This window comes from Somniosus microcephalus, chromosome 23 (genome assembly GCF_052327205.1).
Source record: "Somniosus microcephalus isolate GS21.2 chromosome 23, FLI_Smic_1.0, whole genome shotgun sequence".
Classification (NCBI taxonomy): Eukaryota; Metazoa; Chordata; class Chondrichthyes; order Squaliformes; family Somniosidae; genus Somniosus; species Somniosus microcephalus.
The window spans coordinates 60909131-60921595 of record NC_141009.1 but is presented as its reverse complement, the minus strand read 5'-3'; the positions used below and the strand labels follow the sequence as shown (position 1 = coordinate 60921595).

Here is a 12465-nt window from a genome sequence, read left to right as displayed (position 1 = left end):
CACCTTATCAAAAGCTTTTTGGAAGCCTAAGCAGACAATGTCTACTGGACTGCCCTCATCCACCATCTTGGTGACTTCTTCAATAAATACTATCATGACCTTTCTATGAAGCCATGTTGGGTGTCCCCAATATGTCCCTCTTTATCCAAACATTCATATATTGCATCCCTAATGATTCCCTCAAGTATCTTTCCTATTTCTGATGTCAAATTAATGGGCCTATAATTACCTGGGTCTGTCTTGTCAACTTCTTTTAAAGATGGGGACTACATTAGCCTCCTTCCAGTCTATGGGAATCATCCCAGAGTGCAGCGAGCTATTAAAAACACGGACTAGGGGCTGGCACAGCACGTGCCCCACCTTCCTGAGGATCCTCGGGTGGATATCATCCGGCCCAGCTGCTCTATCTGTTTTCAAGTTCTTAATTCTATCTAAAACAATGTGTTCATCTAATTTAATATTGCTAGTTTTTGTTATTAAAGTTATTCAACTCCAGCAGTCAAGTATCATCTTCAGGCGTGTAGACTGATGCAAAGTACTCATTTAATATTTCCGCCATACACAGTGAGTCCTTTGTGACCTGTCCTTAAACATCCTTCATTGGCCCAATATAATCTTTGACTGTTCTCGGACTTCACATAATTGAAAAAGCTTTTCCCATTACTTCCACAAATGTCCACGATCCTCTTTTCCATTAGCCTTGTAGCTGATCTAATACCAGCCTTCGTTTTCTTTAGCCGTTCCTTGTACTCAACTCTGTTTAGTTGAGTATTCGATGCCTTTAATTTATAGAAACATTTCTGTTTGCATCTTATTTGTACATAACCAGTCGGCCACCTTGGCTTCTTCTTACCACACGCCCTACTTTTGGCGTGAAGCGAGGAAAACCCCATTGGCGGAGAGCTGTGGGGACCATGGGTCCAAAGTCACCGGCTCCTCCCAAGCACGCTGCACTCAGCACAGGTCATGTATCAAAGTACTCACATACTGTATCCCAAAATGTTATTTTCTGAAAGAAGTCTATCTAATTTGAATGAATCAACACGCACTGTTTCCACCGTCTCCCCAGGGAGTCTGTTGGAATCACAATCATAGAATAGTACAGCACAGAAGGAGGCCATTCAGCCCATCGAGTCTGCGCCGGCTCTTTCGAAGAGCAATCCAGTTAGTCCCACTCCCCCGCTCTTTCCCCATGTCCCTGCAATTTTGTCTCCTTCAAGTATTTACCCAATTCCCCTTTTGAAGGCTACTATTGACTGCATCCACTACCCTATCGGGCAGTGCAATCCAAATACTAACCACTCGTTGCATTAAAACGTGTTCACATAGATTGATCACTCACTCACTGAAATAAAATTTCCGCAGATTTATTTTGAATTCACCCTCCTTCAAGAGCAGGCCGTGTCCTGTGGTTCCACTGTTCTGGACAAGCTGGTCATGGTCGACATTATCGCGTCCCTTGACAATCCTAAAAACAGCAATCCTCTCAACCTTCCCTTTTCCAGTGAGAACCTGCGCAATTTACACAATCCAATCCCTCCATCCCCTCGATCATTCTGGTTGCTCTCTTCTGTATCCTTTCAATAGCTGCAATATCCTTTCTATACTGTGGCGACCAGAACTGTATTCGAAGTGTGGTTGCACCAATGATTTATAAAGTGGCAGGACAACCTCACTATTTCGGCTCAATATTGACCTTTCATTACATCCCAAGATGGAACCCCCTCCCTAACATCACTGTGGGAGTACCTTCACCACACGGACTGCAACGGTTCAAGAAGGCAGCTCACCACCACCACCACCAGGGTAACTAGGGTGGGCAATAAATGCTGGCCTTGCTAGTGACGCCCACATTCCGAGAATGAACTTTAAAAAAATCTGACTTACTTTACTCTCTGCCACTGATCATTGCTGCAATAGCTTCAATTTATTGTCAATCAGGACCCCATTTATTACTCAATTTAAGTAATAGTCACTTAGATTTATTTTGTCCCCATTTGAAGCACTTTGAACTTCATCTGCTACCTGTCTGCCCAATTCACAAGTATTTTCAAATCCTCCTGTAGCTTATCCTGTTCAGCTTTGCAGTCTACCACCTTCATTAGCTTTGTATCATTTACAAATTCAGCCCCCGAGATTGTGACTCCTAGCTCCAGACATTTATAAAGATATTAAACAAAAACGAGGGCCCATAACAGCCCCCCTGTGGGACCCCCCTGGTAACATTCTCCCAGGCTGGTGACGATCTCTGTACCACCACCCTCTGGGTTCCATCGGTCATCCGTTGTGTTAAAAGCCTTACAGAAATCCACGTACACCACTCCCACTGCCTTACCCCGATCAAGCTCCTTTCTCACACCCTCAAAGAAAACCAGTAAGTTATACAAAATTCTGCACTTTTTCTGAGTACAGTTTGGTGCGGAGCAGGGAGTTGCCCCAGAATCCTGGCCAAATTCTCCCCTAACCGACCTTGCCAACAACAACAACAACTTGCATTTATATAGTGCCTTTAACGTCGGAAAACGTCCCAAGGTGCTTCACAGGAGCGATTATGAAACAAATTTTGACACCGGAGATATTGGGACAGGTGACCAAAGCTTGGTTAAAGAGGTAGGATTTAAGGAGCGAGAGGCTTAGGGAGGGAATTCCAGAGCTTGGGGCCCAGGCAGCTGAAGGCGCGGCCACCAATGGTGGAGCGACTGAAATCGAGGATGTGCAAGAGGCCAGAATTGGAGGAGCGCAGAGATCTCAGAGGGTTGTAGGCAATGTTCCCTCTAATTTTTTAATGTACTGAGTGGGCCACAAACTCCTTTGAGCGCGACCTTTTCGTCCGTGTGCAAATTTTACAACAACACCTTTTACAACTACAGCAACAGCAACCACTTAAAAGCATATACTGGAAACTCTCGATTTACCGGCACCGAAATAACCGGAAATCAGGAGTAGGTTCGGGTAAGTTTTACTTCATATTAGTGGCCGTTCCTGGATCTGTGGCTGTGTAACCAGGGTTCCTGCACCTGTTGCTAAGCAACAGGGACGCCTGGATCTGTTGCTGTGTACGGGGCTCTCGTACCTTTTAACTATACCTCTCTGTAATCCGGACTTTTTGATAAACCGGCACCACGCCGGTCCCGGATAACAAAAGAGTTTCCTGTACTGTATACCTTAATGCCGTATTGCCACCCCACCGTCTCACACCATGAGACTATCAGACATGGTTCAATACAAGCTAATATTTTTCTCTCAAACATTTTCCACAATATTAATCCCTGCTCTTATCACAAAGTGTTGAATTATTTTAGATACTTCACAATTAAATAGACGGAAACAAACGTCATTGTACTCTCACTTTTTAATCTCCTATTTCAAACATTTATACCAAATCCAAATTGTACATTATCAGTTTAATCAAAGTATTTTCTGTGTCTTTCTCAATAAACAAATAGTTTCTTCTAAAGTAGCTTCCTGCAATTTTTATGCATCATTACAAAGCTCATGTTTTTAACACACCACTAAATGTTTAAGAGGAAATCTATATTTATATTATTCCTGGGACTTGTTCGGACTATAGAACGACAGACAAAATCAAATGTGTTTTTCCCCTTTTTTGGTTCTCTTCCGAAACATCTTACTTTTTATTGACTTTTTAAAAAATATTAATCTGTAACTCCTACAAATCCCCCCCCCCTCCTCAGCACCATGGTTGCATGTTTGTGTAAAGCTACTCACTTCCGTCGATCGCTCAAAATCAAATACAGGAAACTTTGCGATATCCGGCACCGACAGGACCGAGCTGCTGCCGATCTATCAAAACTTCCGGATAGACCAGCGCTAATGTTGAAGGATACGGAGGTTTTCATCTCCGTATCTGACAACAAACACTGTTGCTTAGCGACAGCTTGTAAACACTCGGCCAGTACCTTGGAAGCGTCTCTGAAGCTGTTGCTAAGCTACAGAGACGCTTTCCAGAGCCTGACTGTTAAAAAAAAATGCTAGGAGAAGAAAAAAAAACTAACCAAAATGGCTGCTGATTTCTGCCGTTAGATCGAGGTTTCCGGACATACAACCTCCGGATAAACCAAAGTTTCCTGTATTGAGAAATTTCAATTTTAAAATGTTTTAAGCATTTCAGGCCCTCTTTAAAAGCGTTCGGATTTCAAGACCTGGTTGAAACTTGTTTAGATGAGGGGAAAATTGATTTTTGTTTTTCTTTCAAAATCATATTCAAAACTGGGGGGGGGGGGGGGTGTTTTTAACACATTTTTTGTGAAAAGTCTCGTTGCAGCTTTGACAGAAGTTGCTCCAAGTTTCTCTTTCCCTCTTCAATGCTGTCGTTAAACATACAACAAAATATAATAAAATAAACTAATTCCAAACGGAGTTCAAATAAGAAAGTGAATAAAGTGGTTAACCTTCCTAAGGCGGCGCTGAGGTTCTCTCTCCCCAGCCTTGGCGATGAGTTGGGATCAGTTTGAGAAGTCGTTTCCTCCGTCTCTCTCAGACTCTGAGGTACAAACAGGTGCACAAACTTTACCCCTCATAACATAATTTAAATAACCGATAGACACTTTCAAAAAGGGGACAACACCTGGCAAAATTTAACTGGAACAACCGCGGGACATTTAACATCAGTTTCCGTATTTTGTTCCGGTTTTAAACAATTTTCTGAATTTTTTTAAGATTTCTTATTTTTGTTCTACCAGGGGCCTAAAACTTGTTTGCATTAGCCACCTTCCACCAGCCACTACATGTGCAGCCCCTCCACTTATGTTGTTCCAAAGTGCGGCCGCTGTTCAGTCCCCGGGAACGGACTACACGCATCCGGTCCCTCACCCCAATCTCTCCCTCTATCGCTGTCTATCTCTCGATCCCTCTCTCCCTCTGTTTCTCTCTCTCTCTCTCCCTCCAGTCTCTCTCTCTCTCCCCCCAGTCTCTCTCTCTCTCCCCCAATCTCTCACTCTCTCTCTCCCTCTGTTTCTCTCTCTCTCCCCCACTCTCTCTCCTCCCAGTCTCTCTCTCTCCTCCTAGTCTCTCTCTCTCCCCAGTCTCTCTCTCTCTCCCCAGTCTCTCTCTCTCCTCCCAGTCTCTCTCTCTCCTCCTAGTCTCTCTCTCTCTCCCCAGTCTCTCTCTCTCTCCCCAGTCTCTCTCTCTCTCTCCCCAGTCTCTCTCTCTCTCCCCAGTCTCTCTCCCTCTCCCCAGTCTCTCTCTCTCTCCCCAGTCTCTCTCTCTCTCCCCAGTCTCTCTCTCTCTCCCCAGTCTCTCTCTCCCCCCAGTCTCTCGCTTGCCCCCAGTCTCTCGCTTGCCCCCAGTCTCTTGCTCCCCCCCAGTCTCTCGCTGCCCCCCAGTCTCTCTCTCACCCCAGTCTCTCTCTCCCCCCAGTCTCTCTCTCCCCCCAGTCTCTCTCTCCCCCGAGCCTCTCTCTCCCCCCAGTCTCTCGCTCCCTCCCCAGTCTCTCGCTCCCTCCCAGTCTCTCTCTCCCCCGTCTCTCTCTCCCCCGTCTCTCTCTCCCCCGTCTCTCTCTCCCCCGTCTCTCTCTCCCCCCGTCTCTCTCTCCCCCCAGTCTCTCTCTCCCCCCAGTCTCTCTCTCCCCCCAGTCTCTCGCTCGCCCCCAGCCTCTCGCTCCCCCCCAGTCTCTCGCTCCCCCAGTCTCTCGCACCCCCCCAGTCTCTCCCCCCAGTCTCTCTCTCCCCCCAGTCTCTCTCTCCCCCCAGTCTCTCTCTCCCCCAGTCTCTCTCTCCCCCCGTCTCTCTCTCCCCCCGTCTCTCTCTCCCCCAGTCTCTCGCTCCCCCCAGTCTCTCTCTCCCCCAGTCTCTCTCTCCCCCCAGTCTCTCTCTCCCCCCCAGTCTCTCGCTCCCCCCAGTCTCTCTCTCCCCCAGTCTCTCTCTCCCCCCAGTCTCTCTCTCCCCCCAGTCTCTCTCTCCCCCCAGTCTCTCGCTCCCCCCCAGTCTCTCGCTCCCCCCCCAGTCTCTCTCTCCCCCCAGTCTCTCGCTCCCCCCCAGTCTCTCGCTCCCCCCCAGTCTCTCGCTCCCCCCAGTCTCTCGCTCCCCCCAGTCTCTCGCGCTCCCCCACAGTCTCTCGCTCCCCCCAGTCTCTCGCTCCCCCCCAGTCTCTCTCTCCCCCCCAGTCTCTCTCGCTCCCCCCCAGTCTCTCTCGCTCCCCCCCAGTCTCTCGCTCCCTCCCAGTCTCTCGCTCCCCCCCAGTCTCTCGCTCCCCCCCAGTCTCTCTCGCTCCCCCCCAGTCTCTCGCGCTCCCCCACAGTCTCTCGCGCTCCCCCTCTTTCCCCCCCCCACCCAGCCTCTGTCTCCCCTTTTGATCCTCAGTCTCCCTCCCCCCCCCCTCCCCCCCCCCCATCCCCCGGCCATCAACAGACCCCCTGACCTCCGCATGAATGTGTGGCCCAACTGGATACTGCTCCGCGAGCCAGCACAGAGGCTGAAAGCCAAATAATCAGAGCGCGGGGGGTTCTCCAGCTGGCCCGCTGAAAGGTCCAAGTTCACGGGAGAAAACCAAACCTCTCCCGGTGTTGCACAGCAACCCGTCGACCATCGGAACACGCGCTTCAAGTGCTGCAATTGTGATCGGCTCTGATGTCGCAAGACTCGCAGATGAGTCTGTCTGGATTCCCGGGGCCATTGTGTATAGGCCCCTCCCCCGACCCAGCTACTGTCTAGCTCTCTGCTCGGGATTTCAATTGAAGTGAGCGGGAGCGCTGGGCTCGGTGTCTGGAGAGCTGGGATCGGCGGGCGGGAGAGCTGGGATCGGCGGGCGCATCCACTCACCTTGGAGGTAGCAATGGTTGTGAGGCTGGAGGAGGTTGCAGAGAGAGGGAGGGGCGAGGCCAATGGAGGGATTTGAAAACAAGGGTGAGAATTTTAAAATTGAAGCATTTCCAGGCCGGGAGCCAAAGTAGGTCAGCGAGCACAGGGGGTGATGGGTGAACGGGACTTGGTGCGCGTCAGGACACGGCCAGCAGGGCTGAAGTTTATGGCGGGCGGTAGGTGGGATGTCGGCCAGGGGAGCCCTGGAATAGTTGAGTCTGGAGGTCGCAGACTGGCTTGTCATCTTGGTTGTGGGCTCTTGGTGACACAGGATGACTTGCCGTGTTTGCCTGCATGTCGTGATGACTCTGCGCAAAGCGGCGTGGATTAAATTGCTGTGTGAACAACACATCCTTTCTCTTCCAGTTTGAGCGGGATGTGATGATCTGGAACAACAAGAAGTACATCTCGAAGCCGCTGCTGGTGAAGGAGGACTCGGCCATCGCTCGGCACCGCCGCTGGTACGCTCAGTTCTACAGCCCGAACAGCCCCCGCTTCACCATCCAGCAGGACGGTCTGGACTGGTGACCAGAGCTTTACAGCCAGTAAGTGACGGGCAAGTCACCGAGCGAGGAGACCCACTGGGAGTTGGCAGCAGCAGCCTACGAGAGGCCGGGGCAATGCTTCCTGAACTCCCTTCACAATCTCATCGGCTGAAGTGGTTCAGTCGATCTCGGAACTGTACACCGCTACCACAGACCTGCCTTCCCATTGGCCATCAAGGAGAAATGATTTTGCTTTCTTTTTTACAAGAGATTTTATATAATTATGACATTTTATTGTTAATCATAACGTGCGTTAATGGGCTGGAGATGCTGTGGCCCAGCACAGGCTGCAACACTTTTTACCCAGTCTGTGCCAACAGTGTGTGTTCCAGGCTAGCTGTGGGCTGGCTTCAGAGGCCAGTTCAGACTATTTTAATGATGGTCCGATACAGAACTATCCTGAACTGCAGTCAACTGGTAATTTAGTCACACAGTGAGCGGGAGGGTCCGGGGAGGGAGTTACAGTCAGACAGTGAGCGGGAGGGTCCGGGGAGGAGGAGTTACAGTCAGACAGTGAGCGGGAGGGTCCGGGAAGGGAGTTACAGTCACAGAGAGCGGGGGAGTCGGGGGCGGCGATTACAGTCAGACAGTGAGTGGGAGGGTCCGGGGAGGGGAGTTGTAGTCAGACAGTGAGCGGGAGGGTCCGGGGAGGAGGAGTTACAGTCAGACAGTGAGCGGGAGGGTCCGGGGAGGGGAGTTACAGTCAGACAGTGAGCGGGAGGGTCCGGGGAGGAGGAGTTACAGTCAGACAGTGAGCGGGAGGGTCCGGGAAGGGAGTTACAGTCACAGTGAGCGGGGGAGTTGGGGGCGGCGATTACAGTCAGACAGTGAGTGGGAGGGTCCGGGGAGGGGAGTTGCAGTCAGACAGTGAGCGGGAGGGTCCGGGGAGGAGGAGTTACAGTCAGACAGTGAGCGGGAGGGTCCGGGGAGGAGGAGTTACAGTCAGACAGTGAGCGGGAGGGTCCGGGGAGGGGAGTTACAGTCAGACAGTGAGCGGGAGGGTCCGGGGAGGAGGAGTTACAGTCAGACAGTGAGCGGGAGGGTCCGGGGAGGAGGAGTTACAGTCAGACAGTGAGCGGGAGGGTCCGGGGAGGGGAGTTACAGTCAGACAGTGAGCGGGGGAGTCAGGGGCGGGGGTTACAGTCAGACAGTGAGCGGGAGGGTCCGGGGAGGGAGTTACAGTCACAGTGAGCGGGGGAGTCGGGGGCGGTGATTACAGTCAGACAGTGAGCGGGGGAGTCGGGGGCGGTGATTACAGTCAGACAGTGAGCAGGGGAGTCGGGGGCGGGGGTTACAGTCAGACAGTGAGCGGGGGAGTCAGGGGCGGGGGTTACAGTCAGACAGTGAGCGGGGGAGTCAGGGGCGGGGGTTACAGTCACAGTGAGTGGGAGGGTCCGGGGAGGAGGAGTTACAGTCAGACAGTGAGTGGGAGGGTCCGGGGAGGGGAGTTACAGTCACAGTGAGCAGGGGAGTCGGGGGCGGGGATTACAGTCAGACAGTGAGTGGGAGGGTCAGGGGAGGGAGTTACAGTCACAGTGAGCGGGAGGGTCCGGGGAGGAAGAGTTACAGTCAGACAGTGAGCGGGGGAGTCGGGGGCGGGGGTTACAGTCAGACAGTGAGCGGGGGAAGGGGGGGTTACAGTCAGACAGTGAGCGGGGGAGGGGGGTTACAGTCGGACAGTGAGCAGGGGAGGGGGGTTACAGTCGGACAGTGAGCGGGAGAGTCGGGGGGGGTGGTTACAGTTTACAATCACACAGTGAGCAGGGGGGCGCTCCGGGGAGGTTAGTATTAATCCCGCAGGAATGCTGGTCCTTGATGCGGAGAGCTATTATTGAAGTGTCCAGGTGTGGGACTCTCTCACTGGGCGATGGCCCAACTCCCGCTGCGTTCTGTATCCACTCTGTGGGCGGGCCTGTCATGCGTTTACAGGCCCGTGCTGAGTGACCCGGAGCCCGCGTGCTTTGTCAGCTCTCCAGCCAACACTCTGAGGGACAACCTCAAATTATTTTTGTAACTGTGCATCAAAATTTTGTTTTTAACATAGAATTGAAATAAAGTGTAATTTAACACTGTGCAACTTAATTAAAATTAGGAGGAGCCACTGACCTCTTTCCCCCTCCGCCCTGCCTCAGCTTTAACTCACTGGCTACTCGCGAGCTTTGATTTTGGTAGTGCCGAGGCCCAGGTCACTTCGGGCCTGTTCTTAAATTGAACAAATTTGAATGACGGGGGCAGAATGACGGCGCTCTGATCCTCACCACCCCCGTCCCTCACTTCCCAGTTGCTTTCTCCTGCCCTCACTGTCCCGAGTCTTATGACTGTCCCCGTTATTCTCCCATGCGGCAGTCTGTGCCTCCTGTTCTAGACCTTCCCTCGGGTGGTGAGTTCTCGTGTTTGCCTCTGTTGCTGCAGGTCTCCATGTTGAAGGTGAGGAAGCTTCCAGGACCCGGCCGCAGTGGAGGGGCCGCAGTGGAGGGGCCGCAGTGGAGGGGCCGCAGTGGAGGGGCCGCAGTGGCTTGTTCTGCTGCCCCAGGCCGTGAATATGGGGAGTCTCCTGGCAAATGATGGCAGCCCAGGACATTAGACGAAAAGCTGAAGCTTGGATAAATACATCAATTAAATCAAATTTCATGCAGCGCTTCGGATCTACGTGCTCCATCTCTCCATCTCTCCATTTTCCATTTCCTGTTCAGCATCAAGTTTTCAGTCAAGGGAGGAATCGATTGATTCTTTCTTGGTGTGACTGGTGACTGCCATTAAGGACTGGACAATGACCACCTCCAACAAGTGTAGGTCCAGCCATCTCCCCCGATCTTCACCAGCACCACGACCATCATTGACCTCCACTATCAACGTCCTGGAGGTCACCATTGGTGGGTTATATTGACCAGTAGCTTAACTAGACCAGTCATTATCTACACAGGCTACAGGAGCAGGCTGGGTACTCCGAGGAGTGGTTCTTCTCCTGAACCCTCCACCGTCTCTGTGCATCAAGTCAGGAGTGTGATGGAATACTCGTCACTTGTCTGGGTGGGTGCACCTGCAACAATACATGAGAAACCCAACACCATCCAGGACAAAGCACTCCATTTGATTGGTGCCCCTGCCATTGGACTCTATCCACCACCAGCACTGCATTGTGGCGTGTGTGCGATCTACACAATGCAATGCTGCAACTCACCAAGACCGCTTCATCAGCACCTCCCTCCCCTGTGAGCTCTACCTCTGAGAAGGACACAAGTAGCAATGTCATGGGAGCACCATCACTGCCAAGTTCCCCTCCCAAATCGCACACCACCCTGGCTCACCACCACTGTCCCAGGGCAACTAGGGCTGGGCAACAACTGGCGGCCTTGCCAGCGACGCCCATAATCCGGGAGAAGATATTTTTTAAACAGAGCTGGCTGGGAGGAGGGCGAAGAGTCCCATGGCCTCAGTGCAACTATCCCAAGCTGCCTTTTCTTGCCAAATTCTGATGGAATGCTGGACACAGTTGAATGAAACACGAAGCCTAGAAGTTACACTGTGGGATAATGTTTCATCTGAATTTCACCTGAGGTGATAGTCTATTTGTTTTTAACTTGATTAAGATCAGTGTTAAAATAGTAGCGGAATTTAATAGGAAAGTATTAAACATCTCTGTGCGACTATCCGACAGTGTAATCTCGAACTCCAGGAGTTAATGGAGACAGAGCGACAGGTTGGCAATCAGTGCCACGAGCACTTGCTTCTGCCACCAATAAGCAGACTGAGCTAGGTTTAATTCCCATCAAAGATGGTTAACAGCTGAGCAGACATTCTCTGTACATTGTACACACCCGTCACTGTCGGGCAGTGGTAAAGATTCCTTTATACTGCGGAGCAACTGGGAGACGAGCTCAGGAGCTGAGAAAGCACAAGATAGTTCATCAATGCCATTGCGATATCTCAAAGCGTGTCACACAATGGATTCCTTCAGGAGCGCCGTGACATTATGGGGGGAATTTTAACACCGGGTTGGGTTCGGGTGGGATGTTAAAATGTTAACAATCTGAATCCCGACTCCAACCCGCCCACTTCCAGTTTTCATGGGAGGCAGGTTGGTCATTTAAATATTATAATGAGGCTGGCAGCCTCTGATTTTATTATGTCCGTGTATAATTGAGACACGGACTGCAGGAGTTGATTATAACAAGTCTTTACTGAATGGAGACAACCTGGAAACTGAAACTACAGAAGCCTGCTAGGGCATTTTATACAGGGGTGGTCACTGCCGGTACTACAGTCTGAGACCAGTTAGTCCCTTAAAGGTACATACACAACAATTCCTCCCCTTTTAGATAAACAGTACATAACATTCATTTAACAACTAAATAATAACTAATTACAATTACGGTTGCTAGATACATTGGTTGAAGTTAAGCAATTATAAGTTCAGTCTTTGAGGAGGCTTCCTGATTCTGTCTGGATAACGCCTCTTTGGGATATCAGGTTCTTCTGGCAAGGTTGAGTCGGGATCAATGTCATTGTTTGGTTCGTCTGCTTCCAATATCACCGATTCTGCGGTAGATGCAATTGGTACTTCGGTTTCATCATCAGGTGTATCAGATCGTGGTGTGGAGTTGACGTTTTCCAGTGTCTCTAGAATCTGGTCAGCATGGCGTCTTACAATGCTCTCCCCAATGTCCACGGTATACATTAGAGGTCCTTGCCATGTACAGATCGTTCCTGGCTAAGTTCCTCATTTTTACCCCTCCTAGATGACCCTCATGAAGCTCATTGAGCACTCTATCCTTCAATTTGGGTGGAATTACTACTCTGGATCCACACATCAAGGTTCCTCTGCACACTGACAGCTGTTCTCTTCTCGGCGAGAATGCTGGCAGCAGTGGTTCGCCATGTGCTGGCCATCCCTTCACCGTTAAATCATAGACCCAGGAGAGTGTCGGGTCATTTCGTGTTTCCTTTTCTATGTTTGCATTTGTCACAGGGAGACATTCGACTATAGTCGAGTGGAATAACTCCACTGGATCCACTGCCAGTTCTTCTTCCACCGTCGGCAAAGGTAGGCGCGACAATCCATCAGCATTCCCATGCTGTTTAGTTCCTTTGCACTCGATGTC

General features: G+C 50.9%; 1 protein-coding gene and 1 long non-coding RNA gene across 2 annotated transcripts in view; one reads left to right on the top strand and one right to left on the bottom strand.

Annotated features, from left to right (window-relative positions):
* Window positions 1-4936, bottom strand: part of LOC147101899 (uncharacterized) — a 53545-nt gene extending 48609 nt beyond the window's left edge. Inside the window, exons 1-2 of the long non-coding RNA XR_015073393.1 lie at window positions 4732-4936; window positions 4413-4504 (exon numbers count right to left, since the gene is read on the bottom strand). This is a non-coding gene — a long non-coding RNA (uncharacterized LOC147101899). The remainder of the gene's footprint in view (window positions 1-4412; window positions 4505-4731) is intronic.
* Window positions 1-8480, top strand: part of LOC147101898 (cholesterol 7-desaturase nvd) — a 61411-nt gene extending 52931 nt beyond the window's left edge. Inside the window, exon 7 of the mRNA XM_085965919.1 lies at window positions 7185-8480. Coding sequence (XP_085822045.1) covers window positions 7185-7346 — 162 coding nt within the window. The 3' untranslated portion in view covers window positions 7347-8480. The remainder of the gene's footprint in view (window positions 1-7184) is intronic.
* Window positions 8481-12465: the final 3985 nt, after the last annotated feature.